General features: G+C 39.9%; 1 protein-coding gene across 6 annotated transcripts in view; it reads right to left on the minus strand.

Moving 5' to 3' along the window:
* The window catches only part of SORCS1 (sortilin related VPS10 domain containing receptor 1), a 571683-nt gene that overhangs the window by 58474 nt on the left and 485291 nt on the right, over positions 1-27918 (minus strand). For all 6 annotated transcript variants that reach the window (XM_049855014.1, XM_049855016.1, XM_049855012.1 and 3 more), the window contains one exon: positions 14986-15157. In XM_049855014.1, coding sequence (XP_049710971.1) covers positions 14986-15157 — 172 coding nt within the window. The remainder of the gene's footprint in view (positions 1-14985; positions 15158-27918) is intronic.

Consider the following 27918-nt stretch of genomic DNA (forward strand, 5'->3'; position numbering starts at 1 on the left):
GCACACTGGTGAGTAAGTAATAACCAGCCAAACAAAAACAGATGTGGTCCCAGCTTTCACGAGCTTACAGACTACTAGTAAGGGATATGGACTTTAATTAAAAAATCATACAAATAAATAAAAGACAGGGGGTGATATGAAGGATAGATGCAAAGCATTCTAAGATTGTATAACAGGGAGAGCTGGAGATGTGGTCTGATTGGGAACTTCGTGGAAGGCTTCCCTGAGGAAGTGGTGACTGAGCTGAGAAGACCTGAAGAAAGAACAGGAATTAACCAGACAAAGGTAATGAGTGAGTGGGGTGGTGGTAAGGAAGTCCAGGAAGTGGGAACAGAGTAAATTGGATGTACAAAGCTCCTATAACAGAAAAGAGATGGTACAGTCTAGGAAGTTAAAGGAACCTGAATAGTGATGGCAGGAACATGTTACGAAATGAGGCTAGAGAGGAGAAAAACCTTTTGGGACTTGTGGACCAAGGTCTGGATTTTTTCTTTCTCCTAAGGGCAACAGGATGCCATTCAAGTGTTTTGAACAGGTGTGTGTGTGTGCTGGGGGGCGGGGGGGCGGGGGGGGTGACGGCATGATGATACTTTGTAAAAAGATCACTCTGGTTATAATATGGAGAATGAACTGGAAGAGAAACCAATCAGTAAGCAACCAGTGGAGACGGTGGTAGATTGAGCTGCAGCGAGAATCCACGTGAGCCTTCCTGTCAAAATTAATACCCATGGATATTGCTTTTGAAAGGTCAAATTAGTGAATCTCAGTCTCTGCTATCAGCATGTCTTACAAAAATTAAAAAGAAAAAAAAAATGTGGATGTCCAACTCGAGATGTCCAACCTGAGGTCGACCTCCTAGATCTGGGCTTCTGGCGAGAGGGTGCAGAAGGTGCACAGCTGATGCTGAGCTCTGCCAAAGGTTGAGGCTCTCTGCTTCAAATGACTGAATGTTAGCTTTTCTTGTGACTGGATTCATCTAAATATGAATACAGTACAGAAAAGCCAATGCTATTCTTATTCCATTTGACCATGGCGGTAACACTTCACCAACATGTTTTAGGATTCCAAATGCTAAGGCTGCATTAACAAAGCTGGGAATGGAAGAACTCAGTTCATTGTGAGTGGACTGGAACACAATCACAAACAAGAGTTCCATGAGGTATGCACTCAAGATCAGCCCACTTCTCTAGGAAAAGGAGCTGCTGGGTGATAGTGGGGTAGTTTGTGTCAACATATGAGGGGTCCGGGTGATTCTTTTTCATTGCTACATCCTCAGTACCCAATACACAATGCCTGTGGATTATTCTTTAGCATTCAAAAAATTTTCAATATTGTACACTTGTAATGTGGTTATTTGTCAAAATATATTTCCTCATTTGCTGTTAGGAGGCCTGGGAGACGGAAAGGGCAGATGTTATCTCTATTTGATATACCAGCAGTACTGGAGCACAGAAAGGTTAAATAACATGCCTGAAGTCACACAACTAATTACAGACTTACTGCCCCCCAAAACTAAACTAAATCCATTGCCACTGAGTCAATTCTGACCTATAGGACAGAGTAGAACTGCCTCATAGGGTTTCCAAGGCTGTAAATCTTTACGGAAGCAGACTGCCATGTTAAAAAAGGGATTAATATTATCAGTGGTTTAAGTTATCTACGTAGATCAGCCCTTGTTGAGCTTCTTTAATTGAAAGTTACTTGTAATACCTTTCGGAGTGAAAGGTGGTAACAAAGATAAGGCATTTTCTTTTCCTGCTGGATTCTTTTCCTGGTTTTGACTCCATTTCCCTTTCTGACAACATTTTTCTCAGAAGTGAAAGATGGGCTGGCATGGCCTACATACTCCACTTCTCTGCCTACCCTCTGGTAAAACAGAATCATCTGTGAGGCAGAAAAAAGGTAGAAACTATGAGAAACAATAGGTATTCATAACCAGGAGTAAGGAACACCTTGTGTACAATCAAGTTGCTTCAATCTAGTAAATGAAAAGTCATCATTCTTGAAACTGAACCCAGGCTGGCACACATCTTATCAATTCTATAGATTTAATGGTCTTCAGTCACATGGCCTAATAGAGACACAGAACTGAGGATCCTAGCTCAAAAGAAGTACCTGAGAAAGACACAAATGCCACATGAAATCCACAGGGGGATTCTCAGAGGGCATCAATGACTTCTGTAATGGAAAAACAAATATATCGAATGGCCACAATGAAGTCAAGATTAACCTGAGGAATGAAAGGTGCGTGAACCTATCAGGTCCTGTAACATGGCTTTGGAGAAGAATAGGAGAATAAATGCTATAGTGGCTCAACACTGACAGCCTTAGCCCAGAAAATGAGACTCCAAGGTGTCACTAAAGGCATTAAAGACTCACTGTAGAAGGAAACCAGGCACATGTCTGAGCCTGGTCCATACAAAGCTCGACAGTGGGCCTGACTCAGGCTTCACCGGAATTTAGTCTTGGAAGGTACCTTAAAGATCATGCAGCAAAGAGTACATTGTAGAAGAATGACTATAGTATGACTCGTTTTTATTAAAACAAACAAACAAAAACTTTTAAAGAGCAAGGAAGAACATAGTATAACCCTGGTGGCAAAGTGGTTAAATGCTACAGCTGCTAACCAAAAGGTCCGCAGTTCAAATCCACTAGGTGCTCCTTGGAAACTCTATGGGGCAGTTCTACCCTGTCCTGTAGGGTCACTATGAGTTGGAACCAACTTGATGCAATGGTTTGGGTTTTTTTGGGTATGTACTATATGTTTGTATATCTTTGTATGGGTATACAGAAAGCGGCTGGAAAACATATCCCAGCCAGTTAATTCTGGGGTGGGCTGAAATGGGGGCGGAGGAACAACAGAGGCAGTAAATGACAGGAAAAAATTCACCAAATTTAAAAAGGAGATGGGTAAGGTGTAACATAACATTGGAAAATACAACACTCTATCTTTGTTATTACTGTGATATGCAAATGTTGATTAAACATATGGGAAATAATCAGAGGGTAGCAAAGATACTGGAAACCCTGGTGGCATACTGGTTAAGAGCTGTGGCTGGTAACTAAAAGGTCAGCAGTTTGAATCTACCAGGTGCTCCTTGGAAACCCTACAGGGCAGCTCTGCTCTGTCCTATAGGGTCGCTATGAGTCGGAATTGACTGCATAATGGAAGAACACAGAGTCAGTCTTCTCCCCTTTCCTGTTCAGGGATGGTTTTCTAAAGCACAGGTGTCTCTCCAAATGTGCAGAGCCCCTGGGCCTCTCTGCAAGTGATGGTACCAATGAACATGAACGCTCTGGCCTACAGCGTGAACACTCACCACTCAAAGGAGGACTGTGCACGGACTTTTACGACCCGATTTAGCCAGAGAATCAGGTCTGTCAAGTTCACTGATGCTGAGAAGACCGGACTATGGACCTACCAAAGCATGTGACCAGATATCTGGCATTTACCCCTCTTTGCAGCAAAATGCAGATGGCTGGATTTTTGGGCTTTTCTTTGAGGATTCTGATCCTTAGAACACGCCTAACTAAATATCCAAATAGTTCTGGCTCTAACGCCCAGTCCAAGGGCTTCCAATCGGAACATCACAAGATGGTTTACTCCTTCATTTACAAATGGGCTATGGTACCATGTGTTTCACTGAACAGCGTAATTCCAAAATTCCTTCTCATGTCTTCTGTAATGGATGTCTAGCTTAAAATGGAACAGAATTCTATAAGGCAGGAGGGACGCTTGGCTTGTATAAGCAGATAAGCAACTATAAACTGGATTTTCTTTACTCCATCTAGACACTGTGGTCTATAGAGGCTTGGAAACTTTGACCACTGTGCTTTGGAAACAATTTTTTTAGGTGATAAAAGATATTGTTATACTGTTACCTTTGAATGGTGGCTTCAGGAATTACTTCTGCAGGACGTGATAGGAAAATAACAGGGCTGCCAAATGACATATATCTTATAAGTGTTTTTAAATGACTTCTTTTAATCCCTCTAAAAGTAAAACATTCAGCTGTGTAATAAGAACAAAATTATATTTTTTAAAGAGCGTAAGGAAGATCTCTTAAGGAATAAACCTATGCAAGTAGTTTTCCTTAGTATTAAAGTATGTAATAAAAATGTGTTAGGAGAAAAAATATATATTTATTGGAAAAATTTAGAAAATATATGAAATGATGGAAAAGAAAATGTAAATCACCTATAGTGTTACTACCCAGAGATTACACTTTTAATAGATTGGCAGATACCATTTTAATCAATGAGCACACACGGACACCACCACCACACACACATGCAAAACAACAATCATTATAGCATTGGAATCATTATATAGTTTTGGCATTATGCTGTCAACATTTTAAAATAGCTTTCAAATCAACAGATGTATGGATAGCCAAAACGTGCTACATATATACAATGGACTATTACTCAGCCATAAAGAGAAATAAATTCATGATACATACATGTCATAACATGGATGAACCTTGAAAATATTACACTGACTGAAATAAGTCAGTCACAAAAAGACAAATTTTCGGTTATCTCGCTTACATGAGCTATCTAGAAGAGCAAGTGTATAGAGACCAAAGTTTATCAGTGGTCACCAGGGGTGGGTGGGTAGGAGTGGGAAAGGAAGACAATGCTTAGGGGACACTGAGATTCTGTTAATAGAGATAGAAAAATCTGGGAACTGATAAGGGTGATGGCTAAAGAAGATGATGAACGTAAGCTACTGTCACTCTGAACTGCACAGGTGAAGAATGTTAAAATGGCAAATGTTTTGTTACATAGATATTTAACATACACATACATACACAAAAAACAATCGGAAAAAAAATAATTACTACATCTAGCATCACTTGCAGGACTTCTAGGAAATGGAATGATTTCTTACCCTGGGCATTACTTCATCCCTTTTCCAAATGAATAGATTATTGTGAAATCTAAGTAAGTTGACCAAGATCTACCAAGGGGCTCCAGGAGGAAGAGATGCCTTATAAAAGCCAGCTGGCAACCTGGGAATTAGGAGACACAGTTAAATGCCCTTTGAAAAGTATGTTGCCCATTTGGACCTCAATTTCTTTACCTGTAAATTAAAGAGGGGTAGACCAGATAACGGTCATTTCCAGCTCAGAAAATCCGTGATTTTTCTAATGCTATTATTCTTGTTGACATATACCTTATAAATGTTTTTACTGAAGATACACGTACATTCTGACATCCCTTCAGGCCACTGAATGACCTCAGGTGAAGATATAGAACCCATTCAAGTGCTGTTGTCATATGGTGGAGACCTAACATTGCGCATTAATGGCGGATTAGGTTGAGGACTGAGGTGCTGAGGCAAAATCATGGAATAATGAGTGGTAAAATACAAATCCAGAAGCCAAGGGAAGTTACACACTCTAGCCAGAATTGTGTGATATGGTATAGCTCTGACTCTGGGGTGCTGGCCACCCATGTGGATAAAGCGGAACATCAGTGTTACAGGACCTAAGGTAGCCAGGCCAGGAGACTGAAAGTCCAAACTGAAGACTATTTTGCATGACCTCAGCCCTTGGGATGTTCACTGAACCCATACTCTCAATAATGAACCAGGTATCTCTCCTTGCATGTCAAGGCAGACAACATCTTTACAAACTTGTTTTCTCTGAGACCCTAAACAACAGCGATCCCCCAAATGTATGTGGATGTGTGTTGAGGAGAGAGAGAAACAAAGTCTTAGAAAGAGTTGCTAACCAATCCAACCTGAACTTTAGACACTAGGCCTCTGGCTAATGTCAACCTGTATTGCCCACCTCATTTCCTTCTTCCTTTCTTAACCTTAAGCAGCAAGGGAGAAGAAATGAAGTGGCTCAATTACTTGCTAGAGTCAAAGAGAATAAAGCCGAATGGAGTAAGGAATAATACATGAGAAAGCCTCTTAAATCTCCATGGCTCATTGAAAGCAGCTCTGGCTCCTTTGTGGGGAAGGAGAAAACAGCATCAGATCTGAGCTGGCTTAGGAACTGATACCTGCTGCAACTGAACACTGCCTGCTAACTCTTTGTGCCACCTCAAAAAGCCCCGAATATTCTTCTCTCTAGATGAAAAAGTAGGTCAAGTACTTTGAGGAATTCAGACACAGGAGCGTCTCACAGAAAATTCTATCAAGACCCACCTTCTCTACCAGGCGGTGGCTGGCAGCACCCTGCAATATTTATAGAGAATTATTACACTGTGGTTACTTTTGTGCTATCATCTGTATTTTGATGTATGTGAAATTAGGGATTGCTGTAACCCATCTAACGAGGACACAGCCTCACAGTTTGGAGTTAAATATCACAGAAGAAGTTATAATCATGAATTTTCCTTATTAAGTTCCAGTCTTTGTATGTAAATTGAAGTATTAAAACAATGAAATACAGATCAAAGTTTTAATTTTAGTCCCTTGCCTCAGATTGAATTTAAAAGTCTTAAATTACACAGTGAATTGCAACTCTTTATTCTTACAGCTGTTTAAACGGATTTAATTATCTTCCGTACCATGCAGACACTACTTGTGCCTAGCAGGCCTCTTAAATGAATGCCTTCCAAATCAGTTTTGTTGAGTTCTTAAGACTGATGATTAGGCCCTTCTCCATCCATCCAATGCCTTCAGGTCCTCTCCCTGGATTTCTCCAGTTAGTGGAGTTATTGTGTGGAAAGTCTATAGGCTCATTAGCTGCTCATTAGTGGGCCAGAGGACATCCATCTTGTGCGAGTCCCCAGACAGAGGGATGCCCCCTCTCATTGGATACCTGGGTCTCAGTGCAAACTACCTTCGATCGGCTTCCTAAAATGCAGGCATTAAAAAAAAAAAAATGCAGGCATAGTCGGAAAATATTCTGTTTCTTAGGCACAATTTCACAGACTCCTCCTCTTCCCTCTTAGATCAATTGTTGTCTGTCCTTATACCAAGAAATCAAACCAAACCTGTTACTATCGAGTTGATTCCGACTAATAGCGACCCTACAGGACAGAACAGAACTGCCCCCATAGAGTTTCCAAGGAGTACCTAGTGGATTTGTACATGTTCACCTTTTGGTTAGCAGCCATAGGTCTTAACCACTATACCACCAGGGTAACCCTCCTTAAGTTAACAGTAATGCACACATTAGAAAGAAAAGTCTGGCAATCTACTGCTGAAAAATCAGCCAATAATAACCCTGTGGATCACAATGGTCTGATCCAGTTGTTCACAGAGTCACTATAAGCCAAGGGCCAATTCAATGACTGAATAGCAGCAACTCACACGTGCATAATGTGTGTGTGTGTCCTTCTCAGATCTGCCACAATGAGTCTGGGATGGAGCCAAGACTGGCCCCTTGCCTTACTGTTTCTAACAAAGGTTCTTTCTTTAGAGTATACTTGGAGAGAGCTCTGAAAGCAGAAGAGATAGAATTCCTGACAACGAGATTTTTCATCCACTTCAGCAGAATTATATAGTTCCCTTAGTAACACATCAGGTGAGCCAAGCTGTGGGATTCTGGAGATGCAGTGCTATATATGTCACCTAGATTCAGAGGGTGGTCTCATATGCTATTTGCAGGAAGCCATTCCATTTCTTGCACATGTCAAATCTACAAAGTTCTGGCTCAGGTACACTACTGTACGTACGTGGAGTTACAAGCCAGTCTCAATGTGCCTAGCCTCTGAATACCTTCGATCAATAAATTCGCTCTGGTTCTAACAATGGTTTCATTGATATTTTTATGTTGCAATTAGGATGTGCACTAGTACAGGATAAAGGAAGGGATTTAGATTTCAGATGAAGACTTTAACATGTGTTAGATGTTATGCAAATTTTAAGAGTCTTTTCCTTTTACTTTTGGGCTTTATCTCTACACTCCTTGGGGAAAAGCCTACCCAAATCTATTCACATTTATTGGGCGCTTATCCATATGTTAAACGTGGTGAGCAGAGGAGCTAGAGCTGCAACCAGGAACACCCGATACCTGCTTAATGGTATTTATAACTTAACAGGGGGATGTCCAAAGAATTTTTTACAATATTTTTTTTCTTATAGTTTTGAATAACTAGAAAGCATTTAGCACTCTCTACTTCATGTAGTTAGGTTATTATTTAGAACTCGATATAGCAGAGGTCGTAGTTAATCCAAAACCTGTATTAAGACAAACTATGTCTACACCTGGATGAAAAAATGCATTACATAAAATAAGCACTTAGGAAAATGTTTGTTGAAGAATGAATACACAAACACACATGTCTAAGCACTCGGTGCAGCATGTCACACTCCTCAGGTTTCTAATGCTTTATTTGATATGATAGGAGATAGGAGCTCCATGGAGGGGCTTTGTGTGCAAGTACCTAGAGACAAAGAAAGAAGGGCTGCATTAGTCCTGAGTCCAGCCTAGTCTCACAGATGGAAGACAAAACTCTAGTAGAAAATTTAACCATGTGTAAACCAAGAGACACAGAGGCATGAGCTTCATCGGCCAAAATAACAATTGGATAGCCAGTTGGGGAGGAGAGGGTCTTCTGCCCATGTCTGCATTAATCACACTAGGGTGTAAGATCAAGGAGTAGCGGGGACCCCTGTGTCTCTTTGGCACCTGAAGGACTCACAGCTTTAGGGTCATCAGAAGTATCCCAAGGCACCAGAGAAAATCACAGTGTTTTCAAGGTGATTCAGAAGCCTCAAATTCAAACAGGAAGTGGACTCAGAGGCTTTGAGGCAAGTTGGAGACCCCATGTATCACACATATCAGGTTGTTTTGTTTGTTTCTGTTTTGGATTTAATTTAAAAATTAGTAATAGCCTAATTCATACCCAAGCCTCTGGACATTTTTGGTTTATATGGATTCCTAAGTCCTAGAGTGCTGCGTGCATTCCTATGTTTCCCGATATTCTTTAGAGTGAACAGAACAATGCCAGACACACAGCAGGCATTCAGTAAAGGCACGTGTTGCAAGGAGGGAGAAGACCCAAGGCAGTATTAGGAATCTCTCTTTGCTAAAACTATTTCCCACAAACTTATCCCAAGCTGTGGATACTCTCAGAAAAGCTCAGAGGAAAATCTGGTTGACTTATTGACTGGTGTGGAGGAAGACGCCAATAAGCAGAATACAGGGGCAAACATAGGCCAGACCTGTTTGAGCACAGGTGATTTTCTCCTCCTTGATCTCTGTTACCACCCTGCCCCCAGCCAACGGTTTCTGGTAGCCTCAGGAATTATCTGAGCTTCTTTTCCCAGAAACTGGTTCCTTCTGACACAGAGAAGCAATGGAAAGGCAAGATACCAGACAGCCTGGATTTGACTCCTGCTTTATACTACTTAGGAAACCCTGGTGGTGTAGTGGTTAAGAGCTGTGGCTGTTAACCAAAAGGTCGGCAGTTTGCATCCACCAGGTGCTCCTTTGAAACCCTAGCAGGCAGTTCTACCCTATCCTGTAGGGTCACTATGAGTTGAAATTGACTTGATGGCAACAGGTTTTTTTTTTTTTTTTTTGTATACCACTTAGGAGGAGCAGTGGTTAAGCACTCAGCTGCTAAACAAAAGGTTGGTAGTTCGAACCCACCAGCTGCTCCATGGGAGAGAGATGTGGCAGTCTGCCCCCATAAAGATTATAGCCTTGGAAACTGTATGGGGCAGTTCTACCACATCCTATAGGGTCTCTTTGAGGTGGAACTGACTCAACGGCAATGAGTTTATACTACTTAGTAGTTTTTTTTTTTAGTAGTTGTCTGATCTTAGGTAAATTACTTTGCCTTTCTGTATGTCAGCTGCATCATCTATAAAACAACAATGATAGCACCTACCCCTATAGGACTGCTGTGATATCTAAATGAGATAATCCACGTAAGGCATTCATAAACAAGAACATCGTCAGTGCTCAGTAATGTTGGAATCTGAATTGTTGTCAACATTATGTCAAATTTCAATGCTTTCCCTCTTTTTGGAGCTCAAGCAGCTTTTCTTAATTCTGCATTGCTCATCTCACCCAATATCCATTTGTATGTATCTAATCCAGAAATTAATTAATGGAGAAACTTTTTGCAAGAATATATATCATTAGCACAGAGTCCCACATTCAAAGTTGAGGTCCCTAGGGCCTCCTGATGGGAGGATAGGCCTCTGGGCTTGGTGCTCTGCACCAGGAGACAAGAGCATCCAGGGGCCAGGTCTGACAGCTGAAGGCAGCAGATTTCAGCTCTGCTGTGCTAGTTTTGCCCACTCAAGTGGAACGAACTGACTTGCTATATTTTTTCCTTCTTGTTCCCAGAAGGCATGAATTCACACATCTTAGAACTAGATTCTCCAATCTGTTCCCACATCACTCAGCTTGTTTGATGTGCCTGATGATATTTGTTACATGGAAAGCAAAGTTGAACAGATGAGAGCGTAGCCCCTGGCCCTGAAGTGTGTTCTCCATCATTGGTTCCGAGGTCAGCGCTGACCAGGAGTGAGAGTTCATGTTTCCGATCTTGGTATCTTGTTGTCCAAATTCTGAAACCTGCCCCAGCACAGATATCCCCTGCTTAAAAAGATGTTGCTCTTCTGGCCATCATAACTGGGTTTCTTATGTCTCTGGGGAAGGTACCTTTATATTCACCATGAAGGTAAGGGGCAGAAGATTTGCCAGGAAAATGAACCCTTCTCTATGAATCCCCAAAAGGTTTACTTTCTTTTTCTTACCTTTTTTCAAAGATCTAAACACAAAGTACTATATCTTACTTAAATTTCCAAAATAATCTTTATGTAAACTTGTTGATGAAGTATAACATATCTACAGAAAAACAGGCCCACCATTAAATGTACAGGTTAAGTTTCACATAGTGAATATACCCAGTAACCACCACACAGATCAGGAAAAAGAACATTTCCAGCACTTCAAAAATCCCCAATTACATTTCCCTGACTCACTACCCCACAAAGGTAACAATGACTCTCAATTCTACCACCATAAATTAGTTTTTGCTTATTTTTCAATTTAATTAAATGGAATCATAAAATATATGTTCTTTTCATTCTGACCTCTTTAGCTTATTGGATGTGACACTCATCTTTGCATGTAGCCATAGTTTTTTTTCCTTTTTCATGGCTGTGTGGTATTCCATTCTGTGACTATACTATATTTTCCTATTCTACTGTTGATAAAATTTTGAGTTGTTTTCAATTTGGAGCTCTTATGAATACTGCTGCCGTGCACATAACTTTGGTACATATTTGTAGGCATTTTTGATGAGTATATACTTAGGCATGGAAATGTTGGGCCATAGAGTATCCCAAAGAAAAACTTACAAGATGATCATGATTGCAGGTTAGGTATAAACCAAACCAAATCTGCTGCTGTTTGAGTCGTTTTCAACTCATGACGACCCTATAGGACAGGGTAGAGCTGCCCCATAGGGTTTCTAATTCTGTAAATCTTTAAGGAAGAAGACTGCCACGTATCGATCCTGCAGAGTGACTGGTGGGTTCGAACTTCTGACCCTTTGGTTAGCAGCCAAGTGCTTTAACCACTGTGCCACCAAGGCTCCTTAGGTTAAGTATAGACTTCTTAACTAGGACACAGAAATCACAAATTATGTAATTATGATAATATTTGGGTTTATATTTACCATTTTAGTCATTAGTCAGCTGTCTTATGTTCTCTTCTCTCCTTTTTCTTTCCTTATTTTGGATTAATCAAGCTTTATAAAAAGTTATTTCATTTCCCTATCAATAGTACCTTTGAGCTGATTCAGACTCATAATGACACTATACGACAGAGTAGAACTAGCTCCATAGGGTTTCCTAGGCTGTCGGTGTCTGGGAGCAGATTACCAGGTCTTTTCTCCTGGTGGGTTTGAGCCATAAACCTTTCCATTAGCAGCTAAACTTTCTGCCATTATGCCATTGGGGCTACTTAGACCAACTTTAACTCCATCTAATTCCCTCCCACATACTGTGCTATTGTTTTCATGTACTTTAGTTCCTCATAATTTTAAATTCCACAGCTGATCGTTATTTTTGCTCTGCATAGTTTTCATTCACTTCAATTTACCCATGTATGCACCCTCTCCATTGCTCCCTCATCCTTTTCATCATTTTTGTGGTTCTGTCTGTGGTCAATTTCTATCTGAAGAATTATCTTTAGTATTTTTCTTTATAGAAATCTTCTGATATGACTCATCTGTTTTAGTTAGTCTGAAAAAAATGCTTTTATTTTACCTTCATGGCTTTTTGTTTTTTCCCTAGCACATCAAAGATGTCATTCCACTTTTTTTGTTGTTGTTGGTGGCTTTTGAAATTCTCTCTTTACCTTTAGATTTCAGTAGTTTGAATCTGAAGCACCTAAGACTGTAATTACCATTCCTGGAGTTTTCTGATCCTTCTGAATCCGGGAGTTGATGCATTTCATCGGTTTTGATATCTTTCATCAGTTATCTTAAAGGTCATTTTTAATAAAGCCTGTATCTCAGACAACTGTTGATCTTGTTTCTATTACTTTCCCCCCTTCTTTACCCTGTTTCTTGATACTCCTGAATGTTTTTAATGAAATACCAAACACTGTATATTTAAAAAAAAAAAAAAAAAAGGTAAAGCCTCTAGTTTATTTTATTTTCCTCCAAAGAAGATTTATTTTCACTTCTAATAGATATTTAGAGTAGGGGAAAATCACTTTAACCCATTAAGGGACTGAGCTGACATGAGTATGGATTTCAGGTTTAGAGGGCCTCATCTAATTCTGGCTTGCCCTTATTCCTAGGGTAGGACTTTCCAGGAGTCCCAAGGACTGAGTTAAATTGTATACCAGGGCTCTCCCCCTTGATATCCCTGAACTCAATTTTTTTTTTTTTTGTTTCTCCAAGAATGTAATACTTCTAAAAAGTTTGCTTAACTTCTTATCCTCTTGGTGACTACCTTCTATTTCACTTGCATCATTTAGGAATTGGCAAATACCTCAAAGAGAAAAACAGTATGTGGTGCTATTTCTCCATGCTTCCCTTCTGAGATTTGACTTCCTGAGACCCAATTGTCTTGTGAGCCCTGAAGTCCAATGTTCATCATCCCAGGCCTTTGAGTGTAACAACAGCTACTTAGGCAGCACTTTCTACCTTGCCTTCTACTGGGAATCTGAACATCTTATCCAGTGTGGTATATGAACTGGCAGAGTTCTAAGGCGGAAATATAGCATCGAATGTTGGACTCATCACAACAAACTTCCCATCTCTCAAGGAAAGAATTCTGACCACTCAAATTGTCTTAGGAGTTCTCCCATGCTCCTTGCCCTCCTCATCTCTCTCTCTCCCACTCTTGTTCTCTCTTTCTCTCTCTCTGTTGTTTGCTCTCTGTCTCTTCCATTCTCACTCTAAATATATGCATATATATTTGGTCTGCTGGAAGCTACTCTGTCATGGCCTCAGGCAGAAGTTCCCACGATTTCATTTATGTGAAATGTGAGCAATTCCAATTGGCCTAAATCGGCCCATATCTTTCTAGTTCCAACTGAAGAATTTGGGGAAACTTAGTATTTAGAAGATTGGGTATGGCTGAAAGATACTCACCACGGAAACAAAAGAATGAAGTATTAGGTTAGAGCAGTGGTTCTCAAAGTGTGGTCCTCAGACCAGAAACATCGGCATCATCCGACCCTGAGTTTCAGACTCATTATTTCACAATTATTTTTCCTACAGACATTACAGTACTAATGGTTTTGATTAAACTTTACAAAGTAGTTCTAGTCGCTTTATCTTTTCCACTTTAAGTCATACTCCAGAGCCTCTGAGACTTCCCTAACCCCCTTGGCCTTGACTTTGTATTTTTTTCTTCTTGAAACACAATACATAACCTGTGAGCTTATTAGAAATGCATATTCTTGGGCTCCCCCGCCACAACCTACTGAATTAGAATCTTTTGGGATGGGGACTAGGACACTGCTTTAGCAGGCTCTCTAGGAGACTCCCATGCATGTTAATGACTGAGAGCCACTGGGCTGTCCCAGAGGCAGCTAGAAGCCATTGCAGTATATCATATTCCTGACATCATTATTAGCTTGTTAAATCCCTTTGTCTTCATGGGGTCTAGCACCATACCAAAAAAACAAAACAAAACAAAACAACAAACTTGTTGCAGTTGAGGGATTTCGATAAATAGCAACCCTAAAAAAAAGAGTGGAACTGCCCCAGAGAGTTTCCACGGAGCGCCTGGTGGATTAGAACTGCCGACCTTTTGGTTAGCAGCCACAGCTCTTAACCGCTACACCACCAGGCCATCTTTTAGGTACCCAGATAATGTGGCTGAAGGTAAGACTATCTGGTTTAATAACTGAGATCACTTAATGAAAGTGCTTATCCTTCAGTGCCATCCTCCTCGTTTACAAGATGACAAAACATGCCTGTGCACATTCTAAAAGGCATAGAATAAATGTTATCCTATGCAGCATCTAAATAGTCAGAAATTTCAGACAACTGTAATTTGGCAAATAATAATGGCGGCTCATAATGGTATCTACGAGGTGCTACAAAAATATGAACTCTCAATTGCCAAAGAAATTATGTTCCAATTAGCCTTAGTGCTCTGTACATGACCAGCATGACAGCTCTGAAAAAGAACATCCAAGATTTCAGGCTCAAAGAGGGAGAAAATTTAGCATCTTATTAGGTTGGTTGTGTACGTGTGTGTAACTTATTTCAGGAATATCATTAATATATTCTAAGAAATATTTTGTTAAACATGCTAATAATACAAACTTAAATCTAAACCGAAGTCCAAGAGGTGAGATACTAAGTAACAGTGAAGAACAATTTGAAACGAAAAGAAAATAATGGAAGAAATATGTCAGGGAATTTGAAATAATAACATGAACAACAACAATAAAGAGAAAATAAAAGTAGAATTTAAAAAAATGCATAGCATTTAACATTGAGAACATTAAGAATAATATGTAAATGAAACCATGATTTCTTAGGGAAAACCACAGGCCCCAAGAGGCAAGGGGAGACCAGAATCAGTCCTACCTCCTCCAGTTGCACCACGAGAGTAACATTGTGCCCTTGTTCAGCGGTCAGCTTTCCATCAGCGGTGACAATCCGGAGCCCCCGTGGGGCCTTCCCTGGACACTTTTGGGGTTTGGCAGTGTACTGTTCTCTTACTCCATCAGTGCAGTTATTGGAAACCACCTTCCTATACCTAAACGGAGAAAATCTGAAGTCACAGCCTGGTTCATTATAATTCATATCACTCCTACGTTTTTTAAGCTGGACTTACTGTCTAACCCTCAGGGTCATCAATAACCACCTTTCATGTGGCCGTGAGGATCAGAGCCAATTCATGTCAAGCACCCAACAGACAGACAAGCTTACTGTAACAAATTGTCAATATTATTAACAATTTAATTCACTTGTTCTTTGAATTGGTGAATCATTTCTTCATTTGAGGGCTGTGGAAAATACACATAGTAAATGACATGGTCCCTGCCCTCAATGAGTTTATAATTTATTTGAAGGCACATACAAAGATAATCCAGGAGATAATTCAAAGGCTATATAATTGGATATAATTAACAGCTAGAATGAGTAATACACATTAAAGGAACACTTGTAATTCAGATAATGGAGAGATTTTGGTGATATTATTCAACATTAAATTTCAAAAAAGTGCTAGTAATAGTGAAGTACAGAAAAACTTGGCTAAATCTAGTAGTTTCTACCCAATATTTCATGAGGGGTTATACTGGCTAACCTAATGGAACCTTAGGTCTAGGAGCACGCAGTCTTTGTAGATTGAATAAATCCTTCCTACTGTTTTGCTTATCTTTTCTTGTGTTTAGCTTCAATAGGAAAAAAAAAAAAAAAAAAAGGAATACCCTACAAATTTATCAGATTTATAGTTAATTAGAACCTGTGGTTTTAGGATGACCAACCTGTAAGACTTTTGAGGTTTAATGTTACTTATTCATCACATTTTGTGTGGGGTCCACAGAAACGGCTTTATTTATTCACATATTGATTTCCCAGGTCCACTCGCCTACAGTTAGTGGTAGAACTCAAATTGGAAGCAATCAAAGCCCAAGCAAGGTCTTTCCACTCTTCTAGATTAGTCAGCAAACTTCTTCTACAAAGTGCCACATAGTAAATATTTCAGGCTTTGTGGACCATTTGGTTTTTGTTACAACTCTAAACTCTCTGATTGGAGCATGAAGTGCTCATGGAAGATACACAAAAGAATAAATGCAGCTAGATTACAATTAAATGTTATTTACAATAACCAGAGGTGAGCCAGATTTTGCCTGCAGGTTCTAGTTTTCCAACCGCTTCAAGTCTAGTAAATGTACTTTCCTCTGTTGCTGAGTCTAAGCATTAAATACCTGAAAGCGTTTTTGAGAAATTCAAATGAGATGCTATCTGGAAAAGTGCTTTAAATACTATAGATCACACCAAGGTCAATTATTTATGTTTAACAACTTCCTACCTAGTCCTCTCCTCTTCCAATCCATTTTACATACAAGTACCAAGTCAGTATTCCTAAAATTCCAATTTAACATTCAACCCTTCTACCTCCCAAGCTGTGTGACCTTGTACAAGTTACTCTGAGCAGTTTCCTGATCTAAAAATGAAAATAATAATAGTACTTACCTCATAGGGTGGTTGCAAGGATTAAACGGACTAATGTACACAGAGTTTTTAAAACTACACTGGGAACTGACACATGTTCATGGAATGTTAGCAATTATTATTATATTTAATATTAATAGTTGTCTTCCCTGCTTGAAACCTTCATGGCTTCCAAATATTTTTAGGATAAGCTGCAAATCTTTTTTTTGTACATGAAGCCCCCCACAAGCTAATTTCTTTCTACTTTTCTTGACACTTTCCCCCACGAGCTCATTCTGCTCTAGTCAAACCTCTTTTTAATCCTTCTTGAAAGCACTTCCTCTTTACTCTTCCTGCTTCTATGTCCTCGTCCATGCTCCATTAGCTGCTTACCCACTATTAAAGGTACAGTTCGTGTCCTGCCTCCTCTAAGACAATTCCCTTGACTATGACAGTAACACAGTTATGAAGTTCGTGTTTAGAGAGTGCTTACTGTTTTCTTGTCATTGTATTCAGCTCTCTGCATGACTTATCTCATTTACCTTCAAAATGCCTCTAATGAGGTAGATATTGTTATTATTCCCAGCATACAGATGAAAAAATTAAGATTCATAAATGTTAAATGTTGTTGCCATTGTTGTTGGTAGGTGCCATCGAGCCATTTCCAACTCATAGCAACCCTATGCACAACAGAACAAAACATTGCCCAGTCCTGCGCCATCCTCACAACAGTTGTGCTTGAAGCCATTGTTGCAGCCACTGTGTCAATCCATCTTGTTGAGAGTCTTCCTCTTTTTAGCTGGCCCTCTACTTTACCACACACCATGTCCTTCTCCAAGGACTGATACCTCATGATAACATATCCAAAGTATGTGAGATGTAATCTCGTCACCTTTGCTTCTAAGAGCATTCTGGTTGTACTTATTCCAAGACAGATTTGTTCCTTCTTGTGGCAGTCCCTGGTATATTCGATATTCTTTGCCAAAACCACAATTCAAAGGCATCAATTCTTCTTTGGTCTTCCTCATTCACTGTTCAGCTTTCACATGCACGTGAGGCAATTGAAAACACCATGGCTTGGGTCAGGCGCACCTTAGTCCTCAAGGTGACATCTTTGCTTTTCGACATTTTAAAGAGGTCTTTTGCAGCACATTTGCCCAATGCAATGTGTCTTCCTGACTGCTGCTTCTATGAGTGTTGACTGTGGATCCAAGTAAAACGAAATCCTTGACAACTTCAGTCTTTTCTCCATTTATCATGACGTGGCTTATTTGTCCAGTTGTGAAGATTTTTGTTTTCTTTATGTTGAGGCATAATCCATGCTGAAGACTGTAGTCTTTGATCTTCATCAGTAAGTGCTTCAACTCCTCTTCACTTTCAGGAAGCAAAGTTGTGTCATCTGCATAACGCAGGTTGTTAATGAGACTTCCTCCAATCCTGATGCCCCATTCTTCTTCATATAGCCAGCTTTTTGGGTTATTTGCTCAGCATACAGATTGAATAGGTATGGTGAAAGGATACAACCCTGATGCACACCTTTCCTCACTTTAAACACGCAGTATCCCCTTGGTCTATCTGAACAACTGCCTCTTGACCTATGTACAGGTTCCTCATGAGCACAATTAAGTGTTCTGGAATTCCCATTCTTTGCAATGTCATCCATATTTGTTATGATCCACACAGTCGGATGCCTTTGCATAGTCAATAAAACACACGTAAACATCTTTCTGGTTTTCTCTGCTTTCAGCAGAATCCATCTGACATCAGCAATGATATTCCTGGTTCCACATCCTCTTCTGAATCCAGCTTGAATTTCTGGCAGTTCTGTGTCTATACACTGCTGCAGCCACTTTTGAATGATCTTCAGCAAAATTTTACTTGTGTGTGATATTAACGATACTGTTCTATAATTTCCGCATTTGGTTGGATCACCTTTCTTGAAAATAGGCATAAAGATGGATCTGTTCCAGTCAGTTGGCCAGGTAGCTTCTTCCAAATTTCTTGGCATAGACAAGTGAGCACTTCCAATGCTGCATCCATTTGCTGAAAAATCTCAGTTGGTATTCTGTCAATTCCTGGAGCCTAGATGTTAAATAGTTCTTTCAAGATTGCAGAGCCAGGACCCCAGACAATGTCTCTGGAATACATATTCTCTAACCATTATACTGCACTGCTGCTCTAAATGAATTAAATTTGTCCCTCTGTCAAATAGTGTCACTATGAGTCAGAATCTACTCCATAGCACACAACAATAACAAGTCCCTCATTTAAACTCTTAAAGAAGTCCTTATGACTTATTTGATAGGAACCTTCTATGCCTTGTATGGTTTTCTTCTTCTGTATGTTTTCCTGGACTTTAAGCTCCTTGAGGACCTCTTTCTGCCCCAGGACTGGTAATCAGGAGTTTCACACTTGTATGGCTGTACTAGTTTAAATGCTGAAATACCAGCAAAGCAGTTGGTTACTACTACTGTCTTGAGACCTCCAAGCACCTTGCCCACCAACCCAGCTTTGCTGACCCCTATTCTTGGAGCCCCTGGTCCTTATCACAATGTAGCAACTAAAGGGTTAACATCCAGCATGGCATGGGGACCTCAAAGTCCCTGCTTCTGCTCTAAGACCTCTGCCCATTCGGAGAGGTCATTGTAGTGTCTGAGTATTTTGAGCATCACCCCATCCGATTTTTTTTTTAAATCCATGGTAGGTATTTATGAGTATATGCTGATTAAAAGGAAAAATAAGGCCAGCTGAAAAAAGAAGAAAAAAAAATGCTGCAGATATTGCAGAATGGTAGCAAGAAAATAACCAGCAATGCCACACAGTCGTGATGGTATCCCAGGGAGTTTAGCTGTGCCTTGGAAGCTCCCCGCATGTTTCAGAGGCGAGGCACTATGCAAACTAAAGCCAGGTTATGGTTTTTAATCACTTAGCATCCAAGTACACCTGTGACTTTGTCTTGGCGAGCTGCTACAGAGGCCTAGGCTCAGCCAGCACCACTGGCATCATCAGCTAGGGAACGTCCCTTTTGTTTGTCGCTGTTCTGACCAATCGACACCGCAGGCTTTCCCCAATCCTGCAGCAACAGGGGTTCTGCTTAAACCCAAAGCACAAACCCATCCCCTGGGATTCTGCCACAGAGAAGACTGCTGGTAATTTTTTAAAAACTGCTCATTAAAAACCATTCTGAAACTATTTTATTTCCTGGACGAAGATGGCATCCCATTAACCTACCAGACCGGTCCCTGAAATTTAGAAGAAAATTGTGCAGATATACAGAGTTCATTTACTCAAGTAAACACACACCTGCTTTTTGCATTATGGAATGGTTCTATTTTCATCCCAGCAGCTGTCCCTGGGTCTGAGTTACATAAATGAATAATGCATTTAATATGTTATTAAATGGGGCTGCTACCTCCATAATAACAAGGCAACTTATGATTATGTTGGACCTAAGCTCTGAGTATTACTGGGATGCACTTAGCTGGGAAAGCATTCTTCAATCTGCCAAGAAGAAAAGTGCTTTGTAATGGCAAGGGAGTCTTTGTACAATTACTGAAAAGGAAACATTCTGCAAATGTGCCTTTGATATTGCCGACGGCTCATCAGTAGATAGTGTCTTATTACTTCAACAACCCCGATTTCAAGGATTCTCTTCCTTCCTATCTCAATACGCCTCTGTCACCTTTTCCTTTTTACCACTACCCTCTTTGATTTCGCTTCTCTGCTGCCTTCTGGTCTTAAAGATGAAGGCCATAGTTTGTCTTTGTGAGAGAGAATAAAACTAGAAAAAGGCAATGAAAGCCTGCATATTCTCTGATTTTATTCTGTAGGATTTTTTTCTGGTGGTATTTGGAGGGAGGATACAGAAGTTTATGACTATTCAATGTATACTGAGGTGATGGTATAGGCTAGCTCAGTGGATCTCAAGCCTGTCTGTCACTTAAGAGTCACTTGGGGCACTTTTAAAATATATGGATGACCAGACCAGGGTGCACCTGCAGGGATTCTGATTTGAGGGTTCTGGCCATCAGTATTTTTTTAAAGTTCCCCCAAGCAATTCTCATGTGCAGCCAGGATTAAAGACCACTGCCCTAGCGGTTAAAAGTAGTACTGTGGAATCAAATTGCCTGAGTTTAAATTTAAGCTCTCATTTACTGTATGAATTTAGGCAAGTTACTCAACTTCCCTCTAATCTTTAGGCTCTTTATGTGTAAAATGGGATGATTACAAATTATTTTTATAAAGTTCTTGGGAGGATTAAATGAGATGATACCTGCAAAAAGGTTAAGCACAGTATCTAGCACATTGTAAGAATTTAATAAAAATAGAAATGTTAGTAAAAAAAAAAAGTTATTTAAAGTAATTTGCTATTTGGTATAAATTTGCCTGGAAATAGGAGTCACACTCTTATTGCCAAGATCACCTTAAGTTCATACCCAGTCATGTCAATTTGTTCCTTAAATAATTCAGAGACTTCCTAAGGGCTTATTCATCAAGGGTAACATTCAGGTTTAAAGATGAGGTCCACGACTGGACTCAACCCCTTTTTGAAGCTTCCATTCTAGTTTTTTTTTTTTTTATTATTCTTTCTACTGCCCCCTACATTTCCTGAGTGCAGGCCATTCTGAACACTACATGCCATTCTTTTGTCCGAGCTGCTCCTCCTTCCTGTCAACCTTCTACTCATCTTTTAAAGACCAATTTAGAAACCATGCTTTTCTGTGAAGTTGTTTCTTCCCTTGTTTCACAGTTGATATCACATATAATGACAAAAGTAGAGCTGAAACTCAAGGTTTTCTTGTGCCCAAGGGTCACTGAGTCAGAATTGACTCGATGACAACAGGTCTGGTTTTTTTGGTTAAAAAAAAAGTTAAGGTAGGTCTTATTGCTACTGAACTATGGCGATTCTCATTTGTATTCACAATGAGAGGAGTTGAAACAGCTAAATTTCTTGGATTGCACTATGTGCCTTTGCTTTCAAGGGAAAACCTACCTTGTTACAATGACATTCCACTTCATAAAACCGGAAATGGAGTAAGCCTTGGGGATAGAGAAAGGGGCTAGTTCTGGGTATACTGTCTGGATAAGACTTAAGGTCTTCCTAGACCCACCACTTTTACAAGGCAGGTGTGCCACTCTGTACCATGGGACAAACAGCTATGTCAGTGTGCACAAATTAAAAGAGCTAAATAACTACAAATCTCTGACCCTGGGGACCCACGTCTACAGTGGCATGACTTAACAAATGGGGCAGAGACAGATACCTCCAACCCTGCACCCAGAGAAACTGCTTCTGGGAAAGCAGTGGTGATGATGGCCAGTCAGCAGAGATTGTGCCCAACTTCGAGGCTGATGCGCTCAATGGTGGCTATAAATAAATCATTGTTGACCTGTCAGCAGTAGACACATATAGTTCAAAGATGGCAGATTAAGATTTAATACGGACAAGGACTGTTGGCAACATGTCCCGTAGTCATAACATCAACATTCAGAAAGACTGGGATTCCGAGGTTCACTAAACAGGTTTTTCAAGTTTTTCTCCTCAAGGCAACAGACCTCAGGACTGATCACTTAAATTGGATAAGCAGCATTTGGGATTAGGAGGCTATCTTCAGATAGAAGGCCAGGTAGAGGGGGAAAAAGTCTTTTTTGCATTAAGCACAACGGAAACACAGTATCATTTAATTTAAATAGTAAATGGAATGTGACTTCATTTTAAACTCCAACTTGATGAAATGGGACATATGGCTATACTTAACTAAACGACTTAATATCAAGAATCACGAGAACGGCTCATGGAGTTCACTGTCTGAGCTAACTAGTTGTACAAATAAGTTATATAAAGGATTCTTCCCTTCTTTGGAGCACTTGCAGTCTAAGGAATCCTAATACTGAATCATTTAGTCATGGAATACCAGAGCTTAAAGGGATTACAAAGATCTTTCAATTCAACCCCTCTGTCTTGCACAAAACAAAATGGAGACACGGCTTAGAGTGTTTCCCAAAATCACACAGGGGACTAGTGGCCATGCTGGACGTCTGGACTGAATCTGGTTTTCTCTATTATGTCATGTCACCTGGATGTGAATCGCCAATGTCACTGCTGCTGTTGTTAGGAAATAGCTCTCATTGAATAGTGACATTGACCACTTTCTTCATTTTACAGCTCCATTGCTACTCCATGAAAAGAGAGGGAAGCCACATCTGAGAAAGTTCTTACTCTGAAGAGTCAACTTTGTACCAACAAACAATTACTGAGTGTCTTCTGTGAGTCTGCATGGTTCTTTGCTTGAAAATAGCTACACAGGCCCCTGCAGCATTGAGTTTGTAAATAACGCAAGTGACTTTTTTCCTGTGGGCTTTAAATACACGTACCACTTTTACGACCAATTAGCCTCCTTGATACACACTGACAAATCTCACTGAGTGGAGATCAGATGGAACATCAAAATCGCTATGGGGCTCCAGGAATGGGGTCACTCGAGAAGCGACCATGACCCTCAAAGATTGTGGGAATAGCAAATCCAGGGCTACAACAGGTTAGGCAACATCTAAGTATTTCTGTGACTGGTGTAGAAGGGAACAGATTTATGGAAAGGGTTTTAAAAATGTTTCCAAATGTATGTTGACAGTATGGCGATTATGATTTTGCTAAAACTTACGTCTGTTTTTTGTTTTTTTCTTAGACCCATTAAATATTCATATATAGATACTAAATTTATTTTAAACTCATTTTCAGCTTCTTGAGCAAATATCTTCATTGTGTATTGAGAAACTAGCCCGAGGAGCAGTCAGAGTTGTCTTTGCACATATTTCCATGAGGGATTAATGGTTCCTCTAAAGAAACTCTGCAGACAGAAATTTCTATACACACTTTTTTTTTTTTAAACACATCTAGAAATATCTCTAGCTTAATAGCAAGAAGAAATGTGCCCCTTGAGAAGATTATCTTGGTTACTTAGAATAAACCAGCCCAATGCCCACTTTATTTTATACTTACAGAATCTTTTATGGTTGGCATGAAACAAGATATGTCCTAGGTAATTTAACAACTTAAATTTGCAGCATGTTCCCTGGTTTCAAAACAGTATAAACAAGATTTAACCATACGTGAGTACATCTAAATGTGCTTGTGTTTGTGTGTATGCAAACTGAGATCTTCACAGACGTCAACGGAAAAAGGAAGAGAAAAAAAAGGGGAATGAATGTGGGGTTATTTCAGCACTAACATGCAATAAAATATACAAATAAATATGGATTCCATTTTATTTGAGGAAAAGGAACTTAGTAATCAGGTAAGGGAGTTGTTTGGCTTGTGTAGCTAGAGGGAGAGACGTGTGTTTTGGTGTACAGTGGTTCCATCACTTCCTAATTCTGTGACTTTATGAGCCTATGGAAGTTATTTCTGTTTTATAGATGAGAAAACACGAGTTTAGATTAAATATGTTCTAAATCTCAGTATTGCAGTGACTATTAAGCATTGAATACATGTTTGGACTATAGGTAGCAATAAAAGGAAGTTTTTAATCCCCTCATTTTAGAGAAGCCCATAAATAATGACTACCGGTGCTGGTAGCTGCACTTTGTAAAGCACCTACTATGTGCTAGGCATGTGCTACATGCTTTGCCTGCAGTATCACATTTAAGTCTTCCACAAACCCTGAAGGCCAATAGCAAGGTGTTATAGGCTAGGAAACTAAGGCTCAAAGTCACTTGCTAAGACAGCAGTGAATGCCAGAGTCAGGATTCAAATCCGCATCTGTTTCATTCTCAAATCCCTCTCTTTTTACCAATCCAGACGTCTTCCATTTTATTTCACTCTCTTTTTTTTTTTTTAGGTATAACCAGCTGAGGCCCCAGTACCAGTCTCCTTGCTTTCTATCTGGATGTGAAATGGCTTGTAAAAGTTGTGGGGGCAGAGGGTGAAAAGAGGCCGGGAGCTGACCGTGGAGAACACAGCAGGGCTCTGCTCACATGTTGTTCCACGGCTGCTTCAATAGTACATTAGAGACCCTGACACCAATGGACCGAGGAGCAAGAACTGGTGGTTACAACCACCTACAGGGACATGATAGACCCATTTCGGCTTTTATTCCAAATATCTCTTCTTAGTTCTAACCAACAAGTAATTGCACAACTGTTTACTTCTACACAGTGAAATGGATAAAAACCTGGGCATCTCCTCAAAACAGCATTCCTACTGGGCATACTAATAACCGATGCTAGACTTTCTCTGCCATGGGGAGGTGGTAGACCTAAGAACAATGCTGTATTTTCAGGGTAATTAGCTGATTGTGAAAGCAACCATTAACTATTACAAAGTGAGCATTTTTTTTTTTTAAATGTTCCAACTGCATGCTTCCAGCAAACTCTCAGAAAGGTGGTGCTGGGAGGCTTTCTCCTTAAACTTGACTGACAAGAGATGATCGTTTGGTAGACCCCATTCAACCGCATGTCTGCGTGGTGTGCTGTGCTGTAAGACATAGGGTCGGTGAGGCACAGGAGGCACCTAGAGAGCAAAATTTAAGCAAGTGCTGGCTCTGAGGCTGACCTTGCACTTGGGATTCATCTGCATTTCATTTCAATCTTGAAGCTAAGACAGAGTCTGTACTGACTGAGCACTAGGCTGCCATGGATAGGTTACAACACCTTTGGAGAGACTTAGATTCCTTGGTGGCTCCTTAATTCTAGAGGCTTCTAGACACTGATATCCAGGATTGCCCTTCAACAAAATTACTAGGGTGGCCCTTTGAACTGGGTTATCTCTTACGACTCTTTCTGCCTGAAATGTTCTTCCCCACCTTGTTAACTTGGCAAAATACTCATTATTATCTTTGCATTCAGCTTCCCCTTGTGGGATCCATTGGTATTTGCATTTTAAAGGGGGATGGCGGTTGATATAAATGAATCTCTAATTTGTGGGACTCACAGGCAGAGTGTGAGCAGGAACCTAGTGTTTTAACCACTGTAGGGAAGATATTTGTCAATGCCTGATAGTGAAGTCTAAGAAATAAATGGTTGGCTATGAGGAATTTGCTTTACCAGACTGCAGAACACCTGTGATTGCCAAAGGAGGCTCTAATTGTCTTTGTGCGGTTTTAATAATAATGTTAATGGTATGTGAATGTTAACTGCACCATTGTTTATAGTGTTTCCAGAAAATAGGAAAGAACCTCAATGTCCATGAAAGGTGATAACTAAATAATCGCAGCTGCTTCATTATTATGGAATGCCACGCCAACTTGAGAGACATGTGATGGAAGGCAGCCCTACATGTATTGACTTGGAAAGATGTCTAAGATGTATTTTTTGAGTGAAAAGCAAGTAGCAGACCAATATCTATGGTAGGAAATGACATATAAAAAACCACCCCTCAAATTAATTTTACATATTTTCCCATGGCACAATTATTTGCTTGTGAGCATGAAGAAAAGGTTTAGAAGCACATACATCAAACAGATCACAGTTGTGTGGGAAGAGGCCAGGAAGAGGGTGATGAACTAAAGTAACTTTTTAAACATATAAAACATACGTATACATTTCCTTATAATTTAAGTAGTTTTTAAATGAAAATCTAAACATTATTTATGGCAGTATTTTGGTAGCTATAAGATTAAGTACTGGATTTGTGTTTATAAAATGCCACAGAATCAACATAAGGCCAAGTGACATCTGGGGTGGGAGTCTGGAGTGGCACTAAAAAAGGTGGTATGATATTTTTTAATTCCATCGACACTTTATTTTTTGCCATCTTTTGAGTTGGCTACAGACTTGCAAAGGGGAATCCAATAGCGTGAAGCCTTCTTTGAAGATTTCAAGCCCGTGTTCCAGCTAACGGTGATCCCCGGGAGGTACAAATGGTTAAGCACTTACTGCTAACCAAAAGGTTGGTGGTTCGAACACACTCAGAGGTGCCTCGAAAGTAAGGCCTGGTGATCGCGTTCTGAAAAATCAGCTACTGAAAACCCTACGGCATACAGTTCCTCTCTGACACACTCAGTATTGCCACGTGTCAGAATCGACTCGTCAGCAATTGGTTTGACTTTCGCGTTTTTGGTTCCGGCTAGGAGTCTTCTTGTTTCAAACGTAAGATGTGTGGTTTAGACAATATGCTGATCAACAGAGCTTACCTCTGACTGCTCTGCTAGCCCATAGGCCCTAAGTGGGCACCCACTCCTCTACCTGTGAGGACCTTCCTTCTGAGGGCAGGATGTTTGTCATACCTGGTATTTATCATATGTTCTCTTGACACATGCTTACACACTGACGATTTTTCTGCAAAAGGGCTGAATGGGACAGATGAAGCCAGCAGATGTGGTAACTCGATAATATCCTTTTGGTCAGATGTTATTATGCACTACCCACTGATATGAACAAAACCGTTAAAGAGTGTTGGCCGAGCCCTAGGAGCTAATATTTGATATTTTGTATTAGGGATATGTTTAGGTTTACTAAATGTAATAACTGCATTGACACAAATTATTGATCTAATGGTGAATCACATTTTTAATTTAAATTGTAATTTTGATTCTATATGGCACAGTTGATAAATCCTTAGGAATATAAAAGCATTATTTAATCATCTTTGATATTTTATTTTATATGAGTCTGGATTTATTTGTATTTCACATATTGAGTTTGCCTAAGGAATGGGTAAAATCTATTTATGGATACCTTAAAAAATATGAGTGTAGTTAAGGTTCATCCCTTATGTTGAGTGAAATAAGTCAGTCGCAAAAGGATAAATATTGCATGATCTCACTTATATATTTAGAATAGGCAAGTGTATAGAGATCAAAGTTTATCAGTAGTTACCAGGGGTGATCAAGAGGGAGGGGAGAGGGCGACTCAATGCTAGGGGATGCTAATTTTCTGTTTAGGGTGATGGAAAAAAATTGGGAGTGGATAAGGGTCATGGCGGTTAAGTTCTCAGCTGCTAAGCAAAAGGTCAGCAGTTCAAATCCCCCAACTACTCCTTGGAAACCCTATGGCTCATTGTACTCTGTCCTATAGAATCGACTCAATGACAACAGGGTTTTTTTTTTCTTTCCTAAATTGTACATGTGAAGATTTTTGGGATGGTAAATGTTTTATTACATATATATTTATCACAAGAAAAACAATAAAAAATAAAATGACTGCATAGTGTGCATGTGTGTGTATGTGTGTATTCTCAATAAACTAAAAAGTAGGGGTCATGGGCCTCCATAGTCCATCTTCTTTCACTGATTTGAGTACCATCTCAAACACATTTTGATACAATTGAATACATTTCAGCCTCCTCTCATCACCGCGAAAGGGAGAAAAACGTAACTTCCTTGACTGACTGAGTTGGTGAAAAAAAATCGATCCCAAAAT

The sequence above is a fragment of the Elephas maximus genome, chromosome 16, assembly GCF_024166365.1.
Source record: "Elephas maximus indicus isolate mEleMax1 chromosome 16, mEleMax1 primary haplotype, whole genome shotgun sequence".
Taxonomy (NCBI): domain Eukaryota; kingdom Metazoa; phylum Chordata; class Mammalia; order Proboscidea; family Elephantidae; genus Elephas; species Elephas maximus.